This window comes from Rhipicephalus microplus, chromosome 1 (genome assembly GCF_043290135.1).
Source record: "Rhipicephalus microplus isolate Deutch F79 chromosome 1, USDA_Rmic, whole genome shotgun sequence".
Classification (NCBI taxonomy): domain Eukaryota; kingdom Metazoa; phylum Arthropoda; class Arachnida; order Ixodida; family Ixodidae; genus Rhipicephalus; species Rhipicephalus microplus.
In genome coordinates, this window is record NC_134700.1 from 46,446,131 (window position 1) to 46,469,085 (window position 22,955).

Here is a 22,955-nt window from a genome sequence, read left to right on the forward strand (position 1 = left end):
CACAATAAAACAATAAATAATAATGGTGACACTACCGAACTTCGAGGGAGACCCCTAGCTTTTTTATACTTTGAAGAAGACACACCACATTGAGAGCCATAAATTCTCTCTTTTAGAAAGAGTAAACGTATGCCACAAATAATTTGGTAAACCGGCGTGCCTAAGCAAATTTATTAGTTTAGATGTGTTCCACACTATTATAAGCTTTTGCAATATCTAGAGTTACTAAAGCGGCAACCTGTTCCTTGTAACGAGGTAGTTGTATCCCGCTTTTCAGATCAACACGGGCACACCAAAATGGAGCCGCCACGCCTGAATCCAAATCGGCATGGGCAGCAGAGTTTTTTTTTTCCACGTTGGCATTTCTCGTTCTGTGTTAGGTTATTTTTCTCGCTGGTGTATAGTCTTCCCGGTAGCGATAGCGTATCCTATACCTCCACCGCTTTTTCTCTCCACGCCCTAGGATCTGCCGATACCTTGGGTAGATTGGGAGTTGAATTTCGAAGCATACGTGCGTGCTGTTGGGGAAGACGCCCGCAAGCCACAGCCACGGAAGAACCTGCTACCTAACGCGTTGAGCCAGGCCGGCCTGAAACTCCGTCAGACTGAGTTCCGCCAACGCGTCAGGGACGACTGCGTCTTACGTGTAACAAGCCGCAGTGTCATTGTTCTACGCCTATTTCAAAGATGTGCCCTGTGATTTTGTCACCCAGTTCCACTTCAAAGAGGCTCATCAGCTCCCCGGTGAGTTTGTTGTAGACTTCGTCACTAGTCCCCGCTTGCTAACCGCGTCTTCCGGTTCCGGTGCGCTTGAATACGACAATATTAGGCATCAAATGTTTATTGGCGTCGCATCCTATAATGTCCATCGCCAGATCTTTGGAAAAGGCTTGTCAATCAGTCTTTCAGTAGCCCTCTCGATTGCAGGACAGTGTGATCCTGTACATGTAACTACAGCAGTTTGCTCCGCGTTCAGTGCAGCAACTTTCTACGCCGGTGCCTCCTGTCACCGCTTTTGTTTCGTCGCGGCACACATTCAAATATGGCTCTCAGCTTCAACGCCGTCCCAGATGCAACGCCGCGCGCAACATGGCTGCTCTTTCACTTCACGCGGGCGAAAAGCCGCCAAAATGGCGCATCCGCATATTCAACTTCGCCTTTTCAAGGCAAGAAGCGAGCTGCAAGCTCTTTGGGAATGCTTTTCTGCGCAATCGCCGCCTGCATTTTGCTTACCTTGTGGATCAGTTCACCACTTAACGAATTCCGCTTAGTGTCCGGCTCGAAACCGGACGTCTCGCGTGCTGTAAACGCGGACATTATCAAGCCGTATGCAATTTGGCTTCACGTCGAGATCCAGCTGCCTCTCCTATTTCGTTTAACGACCAAAGAAGTACGGCCATCGTCTTAAATGTGGCTGGTTGCCATGCGTCTGCACCTTCCGTTGTAGAAACAGTAGACAATGTTTCACTGACTTTTTTGGCGACAATCGTGCATCTGTCTCGTAATTGACGCTATTGACTTTTAAATACATTTTTCAGTGTTACGATTTCTTTTTCGCACACAGCTTTGTTGACGCATTCCAAAGAAGCAACTGAAAATTTAGGCTCTGCCAGAGCACAAGTCAGGTATTGCAGTCGTACTGTACCTGTCACTTTTTACGACACTGCAAACTGCAGCACTTCACTGGGTCGTGATCCTGTGCAGGCATTATCCATAACCATTCTAGGTGCTTCCATGAGTTGGCCTCAAGTAGACATGCAACCTGATCTTCCGGTGCACTCGGCCAGTTAAGTATGCATCTTACTTCAACTTCGTTAACTACGCGTCTTACTTCAACAGGGGCAGCCTTTTACCTGGTCAGCTGAAGTTGAACAGAGCTTCATAAAAATTAAGTCAATCCTGGCCCTAGAGCCAGCTGTCAGTATCTTGAAAGAGAAGCTGCCTATCGTCATCACAACGGATGCGTTGGCTGTTGGACAAGGAGCAGGGTTTGAACAACATCTAAGTGATCAGCTGATCACCATTGCGTTTGCTTTCCGCTCATTGTCATCAGCCGAGCGCAGGTATTCCACTGGAGATCGTGAAGCTCTAACATGTCTTTTTTGTGAGAATTTGCATGTTTGTTGCTGAGATCGCCATTTCACCATGCGCACAGATCATCCAGCTCTTGTCGCACTTTTTTAATGCAGGCTTCGAAGGCCGCCGCCCCCCTTGCATATTTAAGTGTTGTTCTAAACTGATGTAGTACAACTTCAATGTGCAGTACTGTAAGGGTGCTAATATTGGCATTGCAGATGCCTTGTCCCGCCTCCCTCATCAGATATCGGTTACTAAAGAGCGGGCTGAAAAACTTCTTTAGTTACTTCTTAGATGACTAAAGTTGAGCTTCAGGCTGCCTCTGCTGCGGATCCGACATTGTATCAAGTTCTTACATATGCAAATGAAGGATGCCGTTCTAAAAGTGCCCTTTCAGGTGAGTTTTCGCTTTATTTCACTGTAAAGCGGGAACTGTGTTGTGTCAAGAGTTTTTCTGTAATCATCGGGTGATCTTCCCGGCTTCTTTATCGTACAAGCTCATTCAGCTTGCCCACAAATTGCATCCAGGCATTGTTCGCACTAAACAGAGCCTTCGTGACATGTACGGGTGCCCTGCCTTAGACAGTCAGGTTGAACATCAAGTGTACAACTGGCATATACGTCACATACGACTAACCCAAATTTCGCTGAAGCGAACTAACTCGGACTCCGACACATGAATATTATCCTTCTAGGGACTCACTTGTACTGGTAATCACCTATATTATTCTATAGTGGTTTGGTCAACCACGTAGATTTACTGATGTATATGGCAGCGTTTAGATTAGCATCCTAGGGTTTTACATCTTCAAGCTAGAACTAATTGATATATGAAGTTTCCTAAATCTACCATACGAATATCAGAGACGCCATTGTGGAGGGCTTCAGAAATTTCGACACAAGGGTTTTTAACCTGCACCCAAGTCAGAGCCCAAGGTTCCAGGGTAGAACAATGAGCATTTGTACAACTGAAGCACTAATGAAGCTTACTGTTTTATTTTCATAACTTCAAGGAACACAAAAGCATGTACAGAAACGCACGATGAAGTAACACCAAACAGGCGCGGCCCTGAGAGCAATCCTGGTAAGAATGAGTCTAAGCCAGGCCGAACACCTCGACTTCGGCGAGCTGCAGAACGTTCTTTAATGGCTCTTGGCAGTCTGTGCAGTTCTGAGTGATCTGTATGCTGACGTAGCGACCTCTGACAGGGCACGGCTTGCACTCGAGGAATATCAGAGCTTCGTCCTCGATACCACCCTTCTCGTGGTAGTGGCAGCGTGTGTTCCCCTTGAACGGCACATCGTTGTATTCAGCGGTGATGGGTAATGGCCCCACACGCACGTCGAAGTCATGCAGCCTGTCTCCTGCGTATAGACACAGACACTTCTTTACCTCAAGTCCTAGGAAGCAATGAAGTGCGCAAAACATTCAGATGAGCCTCGCTTGACCATTCACCCAAGTTTTCTAAATAACTGCGTTGAACAAAGCACGATTAATATACACATACTGCCATTATTGTTGTTTCACCGCACGTCTGTTAGACAGCCACTACTTGAAAAAAAAAAGGTTCATCGCTCTATCACAGGGATCGGTGTAACATAAAAGTAAAATATATCGTTACAGATGTAGTTCATTACTGTGCACTGAGATTGCCACATTCCTTCGTCAAGTGTTCTTATCGCCTATTGTACTGTTAGAAAACTTCAACTCAAGTCGTGCCTGCAGCGTTCAAAAAGCTTCACCACTGTAATAGATCATTTTGTTAAGATTAAGCCCACTTCGCAAACGTTACAAATCATTCTGGAACCTACGTGGCCACTAGGCATAACGCTAGAGTATTTGACGGCACGTGTACAATTACTGACGCGCCTAACTACTTGTCAGTTATCGACGGCCAACGCTCCGTTTGCGCTATCCGTCATGGTGTATATTGCTGTAATATGACTTTAGTTTACAGGCCACAAGTTTGGTCAAATAAACAGTTTCATCATCTATTTAGCCTGCTCCCTTCGTCCCCGTCATGACCCCGTGACATGCCATGGATCTCCACTCGTGAACCAAGCTCGAACCGTGAAGGAAACATCCATGCCAACCTCGACTGCCAGCAAGCCGCCAGCAACAGGGGCTACCGTCAGAGCACGGGTTTCTACCTGAAAAAAAAAACAAGCGACGAACCAAGAACCTGACCCTAACCACGCCGGTAATGACAGATTGTGCCACCTGCAACGATTGGGCTTCAGAAACCTACGGAAACACCAACTTTCCGTAGTTCAAAAGTCAAAAACCTTGAAACATCGACCGATATATATGAGCATGTTGCCGCTTTTAACAATTGGATCACCGACGAGAAGCTGCATCACGTATTCCTCTACGTCGAAGAGTCTGCTAGATTTTGGCTTGAAAACCGAGAGTTTGCCCTTTGAACCTGGGATGCTTGCCGCAGCGCATTCCGGCACACTTGCACAACCGTCGTCCGCAAGAAAAAACCGCTGCTTTGCTAGAGACTCGGGTGCAGCTACCAAATGAAAACAAAACCGCCTTCACGGAAAAGATGACTCGACTATTCCGCCTTGCAGATGCTGTGATGCCTGAAGACAAAAAACTGGCTTGCTTACGCAGAGTGTTAAACAAGAACTGTTTACAGTACTAGTAGCCACCCCCCGACAATGGTCACCGAATCGCTCAACGAGGCTACAACTATCGAAAAGACACTTGACATGTGGGCGAAATGGTACAACCACTGTCTGCTCCCTGCAGCCTATTCTCAATGACATTCACGGGCCACAGACGACTTGTGCGAAACCACCCAAGAGATCGCGTGGGAGGAGCTACGGAAGCTGTCGCCTTTGCCGCAGACCACAGTGGATTCAATTGCCGATGGTGTTCGCGAGTAAGTGCGGCAATCGCTTGGAATCTACGAGTCACAGCAGCCCCACCCGGGAGCTATGAGCTACGCCGCGGCAGGGCGCCGTCCGTTCCTCTACGCAACTCTGCGCGACAAAGTCAAGACACCACACAACCGAGTAGGTGACCAGTAAAAGAGCGAGGGATCATGGGAGTCGTCGTCTGCTGCCGGCTTCCGGTTCGAGAAGAGCAGACGACAGCGAACCGCTTGATGAAGTAGCGGATCTGAACGAGGCAAGGCTGCGTCCTGTACCATGGGACGTGTGTTTACAAGTGAACACGCTGCGGAATTAGTGCTGGCGCAGTTGCACAGTGGCCTGTTGCGGGTCCAATCCGGCGTACAGTACGCATTCCCATCGCCTATAAACATACGTCCTTAACATGAACGAAAGCAGCCTTGCTACTCGAAACATTAATTTTTCTCCGTGAGGTTGTATTCTTGTCACTGCGTTCTTGTAACCAGCAGTTGCAATCATTTTACAGTAGCAGCTTGCATCTAAAGACCTTCCTAGTTTTTGTTTTTGTTTTAAATAGAAGCATTGACATTTCCATTACATTTAGTTCCCGTGCCCTAGATTTTTCGCATTACAATTGCAGGCATTGGCAGGATAGCTATAGCGTTGTTACACGGGCACTTTTGTTAACGACGAGGGTCGACATGGACCGGGATTCTTGATCACAATATACAATCATTGCTGCTACTCGGTTCAAACTAATGCGGATCGAGTTTGGCGCAGCACTCCTTCAAATCGTGATCCGAGAGCTAGATCACATTGCGCAAATTGCGAATAATCGTGTCCATAAATCAACACACAATACAGTTCAAGCCTTATCACGATGACATTTGCCCATGAGACACGACAATGAGCGAAATGCTTTCGTTCATGCCAATTTGATTAACACTGATACATAATGACAAGAAAATGCTACTGGTGCCGTCTTTGAAAGCTCTCGAAGCGGTAGACGGAAGTAAAAACAAGCCCGGACGTTAAGTTACCGCAGGGCTACATCTCGTCGGCAGAATATGTACGCACCACACCATCCGCCAGCAACATCAACAAACCTCGCGTGCCAACCCCGAAAATACATCAACAAGCTCGCCTAGCGATAAAATGCCATCGCGCGTGTTCTTCAACAGTACTTAGGCGTAGAAAGATCTTTAAAGAACAAGGGGGGTGAACGCTTTCCCAGATCCAAGTTATCCGGATAAATTCTGTGAGAAAAGAAAGGCTCGTCACGACCTATTGTACACTCCAAAAAATTCCGCCATATCCACGAAGTGAATGATGATGAGTGGGCGAAGCTCCGGAGGTAAACCTGGTAAACCATGAATCCTCTGTACATTTTGCCCACTCGATTTTATTACATCGCTTCCCCTAGCGTACGTCGCCGCACTAAATCGAACGATTGCCTTCAACCAATGACACGCGCCATATGTGACATCATTCCTATTTTATAAGATCTCGCGTCTTTCATCAACTACAAGTACCGCTTTCTAGTTTATAACATCTTGCATCTTTTCATCATCAGCTACAAGTACCACCATCTAGTAAACACTACAAGAACTAAACGAGAGGTGGCTACATACAGGAGACGGTACCGCCATCTAGTGAACACTGCAAGAACTAAACTAGAGGTGGCTACATACAGGGGACGGTACCGCCATCTAGTGAACACTGCAAGAACTAAACTAGAGGTGGCTACATACAGGCTACAGGGGACGCACAGCCCACGCCCTAAGGAGCTTCGCCCCTAAAAAATATTGAGTATAAAGGGTGTCTTTTTCTCCCACAACAATAATCTTCATCAGGCTTGCGTGCGCTTCCTTTCTTGAAAACTCGGCGCTGGCCACTTTCCTATTGATAATGCAATGTAACCCTGATAATGGGCATGTCAATCTTGACCGGAATGTACTGGGCGTGGAGCGATAGCGGAAGGATGGAACGCAATATATATGACGATTATTGTTGCGGGACAAAAAGACACCCCTTTTACTCGCTCTTTTTTTAGAGTAGGTCGCGGTGGCGTCACGCCTCTAATGTCGCCATCTCTCTGTCGCCACTCTCACCACCCGTTGTACAGCATGGCCTCCGAGATCGCGGGCGCGTGGCGTGCTTCTTTCCGGCCGTCCCAATCGCCATGCTCCCCCGCAAAACCAGCGAGTATCCCCTCACGCGCGCTGCTATTCGCCCCGAGTTCGAGTGGAGTCGCCACCTGGTGGCCACTGGCTGAAGCGCATCTATGTGCATTGCTCCCGGCGTCGTCTGCTATCTACATAGGCTAGCACGTGCGCGTACATCATGCTCGTGATCAAAGGGCGGTTTGTCGCACTCTGTTTGCACAAGATAAACTCTATGTGTGTTTGCCTAGCACTGTCTACAGCAGTATTTGGCCTTACTCGCCTGTATATGTGCAGCAATAAGATGAGCTCGAGCACTTAACGAGAATGATGTGTATCGTCGTCGTAGCACCTCCTCGCCAGGATAATGTCGGTGTAGGTGACGATTTTTGTTGAAGCTCATCGTAAAGTCGCCCCAAACATGAGGAAGAATAGATATTGTATGAAAGTTGCGTTTTAGCGAATCAGGGATAAGCAAAAATTTTGCACTGTTGTTAGGTGTCCCCTTAAAAAAATTGTGGCGTTTTTGCTTCTCAATTATGCGACGAGCCTTAATTGTGCTTGAGATAACCTTGTATTGTACGATCCTAGTCTAATGACTCTGCTATAGTAAATTCTGACACTTCGGTACTTCAATTGAATGACGCGGAGCTGATTGTACTTGAGTTGCTGTGGGCAATTTTAGCATTGGGCGATATATTTATACAAACAGACCCGTGTTCTTATCAAAGTTGAACCCTTGCAGAAGTCTGTCTGGTTAGAATAAGAATGAGGCAATTAGAAAACTCAAACCGAAAATTGTATCCAGAAAACCAACGTTTCGACCAGACCAAGCGCTGACTCGAGCGCTGTAATACAATTTTTGGTTCGAGTTTTCTAATTGCCTCACCCTTGTTCTTAGATTTGGGTTCGCTTGAAAGAGGTCAGATTGTCAAATTTATTTCAGACGGCATGCCTCACGTAAGACGTATAATTTCAAGAAAAACGTCATTTTTTCACATTATCTTGAGAGCATTTGTGGCGTTGTGCTAGAGAGACAGAAGTAGTGGACACACGTTCGCTTGTAAACAAAAAACTTCGTTTCATCAATTAATCTAACCTTTCGATCACTTTCATCCAGATAATCAATATAAGAAAGCTACGGGCTGACTATTATCTTTTTGAACTGTTATAGGAGTCAGAACAAGCGCGCTTAACCGCGGTAAGGCACCCTTACCGCGGTTACTTTCCTGAACAAACTTATCGACTGCCGTACGTTTATTTTATGAAGAAATGATTAAGACGAATAGGCGGAATGAGTAATCGCTGTATTTTTTCATTCATCGCCCAAAAATATCGAATTTCTTTCTTCTTCGGAGGGGGGGGGGGTGAGGGGGTCAGTATTCATGACCAGTGTGCATGAATAAGGATTTCAGCCATGCTCAGCAGTGCTTAGTAGAAGGGACACAAGCTCAACACCTAAAATAAAAATACAAGAAACGTGACACACTGCAGTGCGAAAGTGCAGACTGTCGCCAAGCGCGAACATTCCTTTTAATGGCAGACTGCGTTTTCGTCACAAATAAAAGTAACGATGGGTGAGCTTCGTACCTTCGTTAAGCTATGAACGGCATATTTATTATGACTGGGCTGCAGTCAACGCATTTTAATCGCTGACAATTGGCTCACAGCGCTCAAAAAACGTGCCGTTGGGTGCATTTGCATGCATGCCACCGGCTTCTTATCCACACTAGCACGGTGACGGTGCTGCTCCAATAGCCCGATCTCGGGGCGAATCGGGGGGGGGCGCGTTCATTGTGCGTTCCTCGACCGGCGGAGAACACGGCAGGAAGCAGAGCATGCCGAGTTTCAGCATTCGCATGTTTTTTTTTTTTTTTTGTGTGTGTGTGTGTGTGTGTGTGCTTGTGTGTGTGTGTGCTTGTGTGTGTGTGTGTGTGTGTGTGTGTGTGTGTGTGTGTGTGTGTGTGTGTGTGTGTGTGTGTGTGTGTGTGTGTGTGTGTGTGTGTGTGTGTGTGTGTGTGTGTGTGTGTGTGTGTGCAAATCTTCTGGCTGCAATGAAGGCAAGTAATTTTTTGTTACTGCTTTTATTTTTGTCCCATTGGCGAATCAAAGCATGACAACTGCTGAATTTTTATTTTATAGATCATTTCGAGGAGATATTGTTTTGTCGGCGACAGAGTCATTCTAGCATTACCCCTTTGGAGACGCGTATGTGGGGGAAAACTAGGCTAGTTATTGTCGTTGAATCATATTGCCCTTCTATGGTTAGAGATCGTTTTGCTATTTTATTGCGTACTGATATTTAGCAGGTGGTCAACCGAATGCCACTTAAGATGTAGATATTTGAGGCCACTGATCGTGCCACTTAATATTGTCATAAGTAATTTTGCCGGAATATTGTAAAAGGCTACGATTAGCCAACCTACATTTACTCCCTACGTCCTTCTTAGTGAAAGTGTTTCAGTTATCATCGTCTTCTTTTTTGTCATCTGTATTTTGATTATGCTTTGGTAGCACAATCGTATTCATTTACAGTTATCTCTGCTCCACCCAAATCAAAGTGTTGCACATGCGCCATAACGGCGTCTTTCAGGAAACCAAGTATTTGTTGAGGTAGACTAGTGGAGAAAACGCGTGGTCTTTTATGCCAAATACGCAGAATTCTGAACGCGTGCGGCGTTTTCCTTCAACAAGACTTCCGCTAGGGGGCCAGGCAAGGCTGGTGTGCCTCGCATGGGCTCCGTATTCTACAAATTTTTTCTTGAACCAAGACTGCTTTTTTGGTGCCAACAGTGGTCTCTCTTGAACTTCAGCAAGTTGCTGACGCTGCTGGTGAGTGCCTCAAACCTGTTTGTTCTTGAGGAGCTTTCAAACAACTCTTGCTCAGTGGGGGAACGCCGCCTCGTTAACCCTAACGCCACCGGCACCAGCGTCAGGCTCGCGCTTCGAAGCGCGTGCACATGTTCATTCGGCAACGCAATGGCATACAGGGTGAGTGGCACGGTTCTACCTGCCACAGAATTAAACCCAGAATAATGGAGTGTAGTCCTGAATGCCCGACAATGCTCACCTCGACAGCAGTCAAAAGAAACTGAAGGAACGCAGTCAAGTAAAGCGGCGTCAGCTGACGAAACGCAAGCACGCAAAACAGAATCAGCAAGCACCCAGCGTTTCCTCAAAGCTCGACGACACAGCTGTGAGCGCGTCCTCGCTTAAAACGACTGCCACGTTTGCCAGTCGATGACTTCAAAATTGTCTTTCGTCCGAGTGCGGGCGTAGATCTGGCCCAATACAACGATGGAGAGTTACGAGCGGCTGTAGTCGCCAACAGCAGACTGCACTCTGTGGTTGCCGACGAAGATCTTGTGTGCACCAATCTGGCCAAGAATATTTTCACCATGTCCACTTCTTGCACCGACCGAGTTGCCAACTATGCAAAAATACGAGACCTCACGCTACGTGGTAAAAAACTGGGATTTCATGCGTACATATCTCCCCCGGACGGGGCACCGGCATGCGATCATCTACCGCGCTTGGAATGGCGAATCACCTCAGGACTTGCTTCTAGAATTACACTGGAATACAATGGAATATCTCGTTTATAGCGCACGACCTCTCCTATCTGTACAGTGACTGCCTTCTTCTTGAACTTATCTTGCGTTGTACAGGACAATGCACATACTTTATTTCGAATATTTATTTTCATCGTATAGATGGCCTCACTGCTGTCTTTGAAGCAATCAATAGGGCCATCCAAATGGCAAGGTCTGCTCCCATAGTTGTCACGGATGACTTTAATGCCCCGCAAGTAAATTGGGGTTACAGGAGAAACACTCAGAAGGGTGCCAGCCTTTTTCCATACATTCAGCAAAACAGGTGTACTCTAGTCACTGACTGCATGCTACCAACACGAATTGGCAACAGTGTAAGCCATGATATCACCCCAGACATTACTTTCACTAAAAGCGTGCGACAAGCTAACTGGACACACAGTGTGGTCAACCTCGGCAGTGATCATTACATCCTGACAATTACACTGTCCCCTGCCAATTTCCGTCCACAGTTTCATTTACAACCTATTGTTGACTGGGAGAAATTTTGCGATATCCGAGACCCAAACCCAAAAAAAGAAATTCAATACAAAGACTAGGCGTCTCAGCTTAAACAGGATGTAGCTCTAAGCGAAAAAGTAGCCCCGGCAGCACATATCCGCGATCCAGTATACAGCAGGCTACTCCACTTATGGGAGGCCTATCAGAGCTTCGAGAAACAATGGCTCAAGCAAAAATATAATCGCAAACTAAAACGCAAAATGGCACAAACACTCCAGCTTGTAACTGAACACGCGGCTGAATTTTCCGTGAAGTAATGGAACCAGATATGTAACCGACACGACGGCACTCTACATATGAAGAACTATTGGTCCCTGCTTCGCCATATGGTATACCAGAGTACTTTAATACCGTTCTGGTCACGAAACTTCTCCGTCACTCTATGGGAGAGCTTGATATGCTGCCAACAGCGGCCGCTACGCAGCACAAGCTGGGATAAGGGGGCCACCGCTCCGTTGCGCCCGGCCATTGCCCGGCGGAACGCATTGGAAGTGGCGGCTGCTCGAAGGCGTTGTGTAAGAGGAGCTCACGGTATTCCTTCGAACAAAGTTTCTGCATCAACGTCACGAGAACGTCAAGGGCCAGTTCTCCACGTTCACGGTCGATGGCATGAAAATTCGAAGGAGCAATGCCTAAGACGTGCTGTGTGACGGGATGCAGCTCCGCATACACGAGCAACAAGAAAAAGGCGCCATCTCTTTCCCCTGTAGCGCCGAACTTCGGGAGAAATGTAGATTACATTTCTTCCCGCGAGAAAAAAAACAAAGCCTCGCGGGAAACTGTGCGCGGTTCATGCCCGACAAGTGGGAGGGGGGGGGGCGGAAGCCACAGTATTAAGCATAATGGTTGTGTATGTTCTCGGGCTGCATCGTGCGCTGCTTCGTTTCCCGCCATCCCTTCATGCCCCAGGATCCAGGTGACGTAGGACAGAAAGCAGAACGTGAGGCGACTGAAAGCAGAAAACTTGACTGCGTCTCACCTCCCTCCCCTTACAAGGCACTGAGTATGTAACATCACTAAACACAGCCAAAATAGTTTCCAGTGCTTCTCTTCTCCAAGGCGTTGTTCTCTGTGTATTTTGTGTAAGAAAAACAGGTTTTCAAACTTGCTCCTCATTAAATGCACCTGATGGGAAGGTTTCATTCATAAGTACATACTTAAATACTAAGCGGCGTATCATTAGTACCAAATTTCATATTCATTGCATGCTTTAAATTGTTACCCTACCCCCACCCTTCCCCCAAGCATAAAAAAGTTTGGTATGGTACCTAGGTAGTGTGGCAAAGGTCGCCGAGCAGCTAGCACTGGAATCGAAAGGAACTTCCAGATTAGGCTGATGTACTGCCCTTCCCAAAAAAATCGTGGGTTGTCAGCCAGTAATTAATGCTGCTCTAAGCAGTAAACACAAGGAAACGTCAAGATGCGGGTCTCGACTAAATTGCGTGTAAAAAAGGGATCACTCAGTTGTTAGACACGTGAAACTCGTGTCTATTCAAGAAGCAACCTTTACCGAAGCGAGTGGTCGCAAACGCACTGAGCTGCTATAACCACGACATCGAAAGTACCCGCGTAAAGAAAGTGATCGGCGCTCACAAACGTGTGTCCAAAACAACTGCGCATTCTCAACTGAAAGGTCTAGAATGAAACATCTAGCTCGACCATTCCCTTCATTCGATTACTTGGGTAGCAGCGCGCGAGAAATGAGCCGGATATAAACCAACGTGATTGCCCCTGTCTTACCTAGTCGTGTTTCATTCCGTTCATCTTCTTCCCCGTATTTGCGCCACTGCCAGAATATAAAGCTTTACTACAGCATAACTAGAACCGCCCTTTGGCCAGGCGCGAACACGTTGTCGAGCAGATCCAGCAGTAGCTGCTCGCATCGGGAGCACGGAGCATGAGCATCGTCTTTAGGCACTGGCGAGCAACGACGTACCGCTTCGAGGCATCGTAAATACGCATATAATTGGGCTATAAAGTAATTCTTGACACAATGCATTATAGCGCGGTGTTAAAATACTTGAAACGCGCTGCTATTTATAAGGTTGGTCCGCACTCCCAAGCAAACTACGCGTGTGTTCTTAAGTAAACACCTTTCATTCGTCGTCGACATTGGATCACGTTTATACTGATCTAATGACATTGCTGCGTTCAGTGACGTTTAATAAAAGGTAACAGGAAAAACAGCACGCACACAATCACGTCGAAACGTCGGCAATAGTGCGCATATAATCCCAGCACTGGCGGCGGCTTGTGGCCTCCTTACGGCTGGTGGCGCCGCTAGCGGGAGATTTCGTCCCCATATCAACCTTTGGGCGGAGTTTCGTGACCAGAAATCATTGAAGGATTCTGGTTACACACATGCTCCTCGCGATCTGAAAGTATTAAGCGAATTACGAAACTCTTGTTTAAAGTAGAAAAACATGAGCAAGACGTAGAAACTGCTTTTAAAACAACGTATTTCCCTGGCCCTAGGCGAGAATCGTTACCTACCTACAATGGAGTTCCGAATTCAGACTTGGATGCACCGATTGCAGAGGCGCAAGTTCGGGCTGCACTAAGCAAAGCTCGCACCACAACTGCTCCAGGACTAGATGGGATTACTTACAAGACACTCCGAAATTTAGACTCCAAGTCAGTGGCCGCTCTTACCGATTATATTTTCAACAATGGGAGCAGGGCACGTTGCTGCAGGAATGGAAATAAGCTAAGGTGACTTTCATACCCAAACATAATAAGCCTTTAGACCTTAATAATTTCAGACCGATCTCTCTTACCTCATGTTGAGGAAAACTGATGGAGCATGTAATTCTCAATCGTCTTAATCGCTACATGAAACAAGAAAAACTGTTTCCCTCCACCATGTACGGCTTTCGAGCGGGACTCTCCACTCAGGATGTCATGCTGCAGCTTAAGGAGGATTTGCTAAATTCTACTGTTCCACACATCACCAGAGCCATCCTTGCATTGGACCTGACTGATTCTTTCGATAATGTTTTTCACTCCTCGATTTTACAATCTCTGAGCGAACCAAACGTAGGCTCTAGCACGTACAGGTGTGACACTGTCTTTCTCAGCAACAGGCCCGTCCACCTACAATTAGGCACTTTCCAAACCGATCTCTTCGTGCTGGGTAGCAAGAGAACGCCCCAGGAATCGGTTTTGTCCCCGTTCCTTTTTAACGTTACTCTCATACCGCTAGCGCGGAAGCTTGCAAACCTTTCTTCCATCAATCACTTCTTGTACGCGGATGACATCACCATCTGGGTCAATGCTGGCAACCATGGTGAAATCGAATCAAAGCTTCAGTTGGCCGCTGACATTGTTGTTACACACGCCAACAGTATTGCGCTCACCTGCTTGGCGGTTAAATTGAAACTCCTAGTAATTGACTTTAAAAAGCAAGATACACGTCACACTCAAATCACGCTTGATGACACCTCTATTCGCAGGGTCAGTAAAATCAAAATTTTAGGCCTAAATATTTCCGACAATGGTTAGAACGCTGACCCAATGAAGTTAATTCGCACTTCAGTTCATAACACAGCTCCCCTCATTAAGCGCATAACCAATCGCCGTCGAGGCATGAGGGAAGCAAACCCTCGCCGCCTCATTCAGGCCTTTTGTCTATGCAGAATTACCTATTCCATCCCCTACCTCTATCTCTCACCCACGGAGACCGAGCAACTTAACAGACTCATTCGTACTGCCTATAACACTGCGTTTCATCTCCCTAAATCAACAGTTGCGGATAAATTACTTTAACTTGGGGTGCACAACACTCTGGGAGAGCTTGTAGAGGCGCATCTTTTCAGCCAATATCAAAGATTATCACTCACAGAAACAGGACAGGTCCTCCTGCGCCGACTTAGAATCAACGTTCCTGGTCACACCACGGCCACGCACGCAGTTTCTGTCACTGTTAGCAGCAACCTATCAATCCCGCCACTCCACAAAAATACTCATCTAGAACATAATCGGGCACGACGGTAAGCTCGAGCCAAGTCCCTTCAGAAGCGCTTCCCTCCTAATTCTCCCGCAGTCTATGTAGACGCGGCCAAATATGTAGATCATCGAGCTTTCACGATAACCGTTGTAGGCGGATTTCAAAAACTGGTCGTAAGTGCGTCCCTTCCAAATTCGACAGAATCCCTGGAAGCAGAGGAGGCGGCAACGGCTTTAGCCATCGTTCACTCCTCCGTTGAGAAGATTTTTTTTCGATTCAAAAACTGCAATTCATAATTTCGCCACTTTGTGAATTCATTCTCCGGCTGCTTAAATTCTTGAATCATCTCTTCCGCCTGATCGCCTCATCACCCTCCTCTGGGTCTCTGCGCACTGTGGACACCCAGGCAAAACGGCCGCTCACATCTGAGCCCGAGCACTCGCCAACTGGGCTCACAACGACCTGCCTTCGCTTCGAGGTGCCAGGGATCGACTCCTCAGCTATACCCGGCCGCGGTGGTCTAGTAGCTCAGATACTCGGCTGCTGACCCGCAGGTTGCGGGATCAAATCCCGGCTGCAGCGACTCCATTTCCGATGGAGGCGGAAATGCTGTAGGCCGGTGTGCTCAGATTTGGGTGCACGTTAGAACCCCAGATGGTCGAAATTTCCGGAGCCCTCCACTATGGCGTCTCTTATAATCATAACGTGATTTTAGGACGTTAAACCCCACATATTATCATCATCTCCTCAGCTATCACGATATCACGCTATTTTACCGAAATTCTCGCTTAACGTACCCCCACCGCATAAATCTCTTCCCAGAAGTGAACAGGCTTTGTGGCGCAGACTTCAAATGGCCACAGTGACGACTCCTTCTCTTCTCTCCCTTTTTAGGGGCGAAGCTCCTTATAGCGGCACCTGTTCGTCCTTCGTAGCCGTTGTAGTATATAACAAGTATAACATTTTGACCTCCAAGGTGGTGCTGGTGAGAAATTTCTTCTGTGTGTTGCTGAACAATAAAAATAGAGCTCAATGTACATGTCAATGGCTGCTAATGGGGAATGAGAGACAGGAGCATTCAACTTTTGGTTAACGCGCACACTGCGATCCCCATTAGCAGCCATCGGCATGTACATTGAGAACTATCTTACAAGAGTGGAAACTTGGGCTAGTTGGTGCGTAGTCATATTGCAAGATGTTTCAGCGCGCGAACAAAGGAAAAAGGACAGGGTAGACAGAAAGAGCGCTGACTTCCAACTAACTTTATTTGACAGAGTGCCAAGAATATATACTGCTAAAAAGGATGATAACAGAGCATGAAGGTAAAGGCACGCCTAATCTACACATCAGTACCAAACACGTGTGACAGGTCCTCTATTGCCTCAAAGCCCAGCTAGGTAAGCTGGGTACCCCGCGCATGTTCTCGTTTCGGTGGCGGAAAAGCTGGTCACTGTCTTGAAGCGAGGCGACAAACCGGATAAGCGAAACAGTGTCCGAAAGAGCCGGCCTGTCGTACTGCCTTACGTGCACGACGTATCACACAGGCTAAAAAAGATTGCTCGAAACGCCAACGTTTTTGTGGTTTTTTCTGCCCCGGAAAAATTGCAGAGGCTTTGCAAACGGGTCAATGCACCTCGTGCAAATTCTGCCTCGTGCTCTGTCGCGCACAGGACACGCTACATCCCATGCGCAGTGGGAGTCGTTTACTTGATTCCACTGACGTGTGGGTGCATCTATGTCGGGCAAACCGGCAGGTGCATAAATGACCGCCTCCGAGAACACCGAAACAATGTGCACAATGTGGTACAAGGGCATCTTGGCATTCATTGCCGAGATTGTGGATGCACCCCTCTCTTTGATCAGTGCTCAATATTGGCAAGGCACAGGGATCAGCTTACCCGAGAAATTATTGAAGCCGAAAAAATACACTTGCTAGGAGATAAATGTGTAAGCACATCATCGATTGCTTTATCACAGGCTGAACGTGATTACCTAGCTGGGCTTTGAGGCAATAGAGGACCTGTCACACGTGTTTGGTACTGATGTGTAGATTAGGCGTGCCTTTACCTTCATGCTCTGTTATCATCCTTTTTAGCAGTATATATTCTTGGCACTCTGTCAAATAAAGTTAGTTGGAAGTCAGCGCTCTTTCTGTCTACCCTGTCCTTTTTCCTTTGTTCGCGCGCTGAAACATTTTGCAATATATCTTACAAGAAAGGGTTGCTACGTTATACTCGCTGGGTGTAAGCTTATTTGTTTTAAAAAGGTTTAGCGAGCGTTGAGCCGCACTGCCATGAATACAATGAACTAGTATATACCATGAATGAACGCGAGGTGGTTAAGGGTGGCAAGTAGATACGAAGCGCAAGCCGTAAGAAAGTAAAAGCCGAATTCTCCTGTGTCTCATTTCCCATTAGCAACCATTGGCATGTACATTGAGCACTATCTGACAGGAAAAGGTTTCTACGTTATACTCGCTGGGCGTAACCTCTTTGGTTTTAGAAAGGTTTAGCAAACGTTGGGCCGCAGTGCCATGAATACAGTGAACTAGTATATACAATGAACTCGAGGTGGTTAAAACTGGGAAGTAGACCCGAAGCGCAAGCCGTAAGAAAGTGTGCTTGTGCCACCTCTCGTTTAGTCCTTGAAATGTCCGCTGGATCGCGGTGCTTCTATATGGGGAATATATGATGAAAAGATGCGAGATGGTGGTACTTGGAGTGTTGAATAGATGGACGAACGGACACACAGACAGATGCATGGATGGACGCATCAACGAACGCAGGGGTGTATGCATGGACGAACGCAGGGACGGACGCACGAACAGACACACGCACGGACGGGCGGATGGACGCATAGACGGTCGCACAGACGGACGCATGGACAGACGGAAACAAGAACAAATGGATGGACGAATGCGTCGCCCCACTCTTCATCATTCACTCCGTGGATATGCTGCCAATTTTTTTACACATGGCGAAACCTCGCCTCATTGCAACCTATGTCCTAGCAGCAGACCCGAATTCCAGTACATATTTCTAAATTGTATGAACAAACCCAAGCCCCCATGGCAAGGGTCAGAACACCAGGAGCGATGGGAGGCTGCTCTGCGCAGCTCGCAACCGGGGTTACAGCTCCGGACAGTGACCTGGGCCAGAAGGGTCGCCGAAGCACAGCAGTGTCCGGCCACCTAGAGCGGCCCGAGGGCCTGTCGTTATCCCGCTTCCACTTCCCCTGCCACCTCCCCTCAAATGATTCCTTCGTAAATCAATAAAGTTGCTTACCTACCTACCTTCCTTCAACAAGTAAGATATCTTGATGTTCGTTCTTACATTTCTCAACATATAAACTGAACACCGTAGAACTCACAGTGCGAATAGGCGACCACAAGTGACCAAAGCGCACCTGTAACCAGCCTCTCGTCGTCGCAGAGCTGGTGACGTTCGCTCTAGACGTAGTCTAAACGTCCTCCCTGTCTCGCGCTTCTGCGGCGCGACCGATGTAGTTGGAAAGAGAAACTGGGGAAGCCTCGCGGGCGAGTGCGAAGCGTTTTACGCTTTGAGAGCGCGGCGTTCGCGCCAGACTGGACGGCATGGCGAGGAGAGAGCAAGACAGTTGCTGATGCGGAGCGCCGAGTTTTGTCGGATCAACTAGCCTTCCTGGCCAGCGGGTGTTATTTCTTCGTAACGTGCTCATGCTATGGCGTTCACGTGGTTACCTTGAGTGCATGTGGCACTGGCATTCTGCATAGGAGAGAAAAAATTTGGGAATGGAAGTCAAAACGAATGCTTGATTCATTATTAGCGATTTCATAACTTAAGTTGCTGACTGGTTATGGTTTATACGATTGATGCTGTGTCAATGTTGTAGTTTCCTCTGTTAGAGTAAATTACGTCAGGTTCTCTTTGTTCCGTTAAATTTCAGGAATATGTCATACTGCTGCGTACCAATCTGCACATCAGATAAGAACAAAAAATAAAGAAGCTTTGGCACGAGACGCCAGCATGCGCAGTGGTGGTGTAAACAGTGCCGCCGACGCTGAATTCGCAATTAGATGCGACTACAAAATGATCCACTTTTAATAAAAACTGACAGCCCAATTCGCAGGCTAAACCAGAATGCCGCTTTCTGCGCTCACGCGCTACACGAAAATAGATGGCTCACTTGTTCCTTTCGAGGAATTACCCCTGATTTCGGTTGTAAGGCTGTTCAGAGATTTATTACAGGCGTGCTGTCGTAACCACAGCTGTGACGCGTAGCGCGACGTGGTTTTATTGCTTTTAGAGACGAAGCTCTTTATAACATCACTTGGGCGGTCGTCCTTTTATCTAGCGTAGCCAGCGTATCCATGGAGTGAATGATATGATGAGTGGGGCGAAGCGTTCATCCAGCTGATGCGTGCTGTAGTGTGGTAGGAGTCCACCGACGCATAAATGACGGACAGACGCTTCGCCCCACTAATCATTCACTCCGTACATATGCCGTGATTTTGTTTACGTATTCCTCGCGTGCCGAACAGCCGCTTGCTCTTCGTTGAGAAGTCCCACTGAACGTCCCTCATCTAAAGGGGGGACCAGTTGTGGCGTGTATGGCTAGATGGCAGGCGTGCCAGCCTAAGAAGCAATTATACCACGTCGCGGCGTATCTGTGATTGCATTAGGTGGTGTGCAAGAATTCTCAAAACACCGTTACAATGAAAAACAGTGCTAGTTCAGTGATAGCAAAAATAATCTATTCAATCAATTGTAAAAAGTAATCTATAGACGTAGTACGCGGAACTCTTCTGACCTTGCTTGCAGATGGGGCAGCCGTTTTTTTTTCTTTTTCGCCAGTGCCCCCCCCCTCCCGTACTATACAGCCCGCCAACTTCAAAGTATAGTTTCGGTTTCGAGAACATGCGGATCTCTCGCAGAGATATCGCAATTTTAACTGCTCTATTATGGGCAGTGCCAATCGAAAGCAAAATAAAACCCCCGTTTGAAAATAAAACGCCCCAGTGTTGTCTTTGCCTCTGGTACTTCTTGACTCTACATTTCCAAACGAACACAAAGTTATATAAAAGCACAAAACCTTATTTTTCTCCCCACATAGAAGCTTCGCCAACAGTGAGGCAGCCTTTTAGACGGAAAGAGCGCAAGAAAGAGCACCGTGGAGCGGAGAAAAGATCGGGCCACGCCCACCTCTGAAAACACGCGCACTACATGCGATTGAGACGGCTAGAGAAAAACCCGCCGCGCACCCGCGATCTCGTAGGCCAAGGGTCCAGGCCAGTTCAGGCGAGTCGATGGAGTAGCGCGAGTCCAGATTTGTTGACTTGTGGTGGTGTGACAAACGTCGAGGGCATTCCCCTTGTGACGTAAAATTATTTCGGATTGAATAAAGTGGTGTTTGAAGTGTGCCATTCCTGCAAGACAACGCCCGTTTTGAAACCGCTAACGACATCGGAGATGGTGAGCAGCAACGCAAGGCCATTTCGCAGGTACGCACGGCTACACCGGCGTCTTTGTGAGCCGACTCGCTTCGCTTCCGCTTTTGTTTTTCATTTCGATGACATCTAGAAAGATCAGTGTATGCTAACGGATCACATACAAGTGCAAATCTTAATAGTGTTGTCAAAAGCAAGCGCTCGAGGACGAGCTCGCGTGTGAATGGCTTAGGCGACGGCCGTCGCCAGCCATGCTAGGCCTACCTATCGAAGTCGTGAATAATCAGCTGTTACCGCTATTGTGACGTGCTTGTCATTCACGAAGACGGTTTATTCATTATTTTTATGAAACAAAGCGTGGCTGTGAAATGTTGTTTGTTTCCAGCTTAATTACGAGGATACGAAGTCACGCATGCTGAGGCGCCGCATGGGGGTGGAGCCTGCTGCTGATAGCTCCTTCGCCACTGTGTGTCCCGAATCGTCGCATGTGGCACGCCACACAATGCGACACCGCCCCCGCATCGCATGGAAAATTGTATGTCTGCCGCGCGCTTTACCGTCGCCGTACGACAACGCCCCATCGCCCCCATACCGTTAACCTGCTGAACAGCGCAGCGCGCCAAGAAAAACGGACGTTAGGACTGCCCCTCGACAACCACCAGCTGTGCTACCATTACGGCGAAGCAGGCCACACATACTACTGCTTCCATTACCACCAGATGGGCTTAAGTGGATTCGCCGTCAGCACACCACCTCCACGGCGCGATGAGCGACCACATGACATTGCAGACTACCTTGCAGGAGCGCAGGACACCCTCCTCGATGATGTTTCCGATCGTCTTCGCCAGGCCGCTACGCTTCACCCCACCCAGGCAGTACGGCGGCCTTGCTCGGGACTGACCTCCAAGGCCTTACACGGAAAAATAAGAGCAACAACCGATTGAGGTGTGGTTGCTGCACGACGAACCACGGAAGACTCTCCGCCACTGACGACGATGACTCGACAAAGGCTCAAGAGCCCGCCACAACCTGATCGTTGCCATGACGTCAAAACTTCGCGGTCCGGAGAACACCTCATGGACCCAAGTCAGAACAGATTGAAGACAAATATCAACAAATATTAACAAGTATTGAAAAATTGTCGATAGCTCAAGAACGCTAACAGATTCATAAACGATGATTTCTCGGCCCATGCCTGCCTCTTGCGCAGAAATGTATCGTAGCATTCCACTGATCCAAAAAAAAAAAAGAAAACGACACGAAATCGGCTGAGCTACGTTTTGAATCCTTGGTTATCGTGAAATTTGCTGCAAATGAAATGACAACAGCTTCCGTTTTTAAAGGCCTTCGGATCGCGACGCACTGTCTGACTGCCACCTGATGAGCAGCGCGCCGTCTTCAGTGTTAACGCAAAAGTCTGGTTAATATGGTCGTGGACTTCATATGTCTCGCAGAATCGCACATCCCTACTATAATAAGCGTGACGGAAACCTGATTTCATGACGCAGTATTAGACAGTCAATTTTCGTCTAAAAAATACAGCGTGCTAAGACAGGACAAAATTGGCGGTCATGCGGTTGGCTAGCGATTTTAAGTGCGAAGCATTTTTTAGCGAACTTCGGCGACTTTGAGCGTATCTATCTATCTATCTATCTATCTATCTATCTATCTATCTATCTATCTAACAGCCTATGATTTTTAGCTCTCCTGGCCGTTTCGATATTGGTACCAATATCAAAACTGGAACGGCCTAACAGGAATGTATGATGAGCATGAGTCACTAGTCAAAACATGAAAATCATGATATGTCCGTCAGTATGTCACGAATGTCATTGTTTACATTTCATGGTCTTGCGATGGTTTTGTTCACATAACATATTGCAAAACTGATATGCTATGACATGACTGCATGGCGAACAAAAGTAACAGACCCTAACGTGGAAATCATGACATGCATTACATGTAAGTAAAAAGTACACGCAACGCTCTTGGGCACTCGCGGTCGTCTCGCTAGCTTCACATATGCCAAATTTGGTAACTATAGAACGTGAATGGATGACGAAGTTAAATGACAGGTCCAAACATGATAGTTAATATATGTGTGTCGTAGAAAAATTGACTACATGCTACGCTCACAGTACGCTCGTGGTCGTTTCGCCAGCTTCACATAGACAAAATTTCATATTACATGACGTGAATAGACGACGAAGGCAAATGAAACGTCGAAACATAAGTCATGATATGCGTGTGAAATGATACATTAACTCATGCTACGCTCAAAGCGCGCTCGCGGTCGTTTCGCTAGCTCTACGTATACAGATTTTTGTATCACGGGACGTTCGTGAATAGACGTCAAAGTTATATGACACGTG

General features: G+C 47.3%; 1 protein-coding gene across 1 annotated transcript in view; it reads right to left on the minus strand.

Moving 5' to 3' along the window:
- Positions 1–3,056: 3,056 nt before the first annotated feature.
- The window catches only part of LOC142763193 (uncharacterized), a 493,700-nt gene continuing 473,801 nt past the window's right edge, over positions 3,057–22,955 (minus strand). Inside the window, exon 7 of the mRNA XM_075865126.1 lies at positions 3,057–3,441. Coding sequence (XP_075721241.1) covers positions 3,173–3,441 — 269 coding nt within the window. The 3' untranslated portion in view covers positions 3,057–3,172. The remainder of the gene's footprint in view (positions 3,442–22,955) is intronic.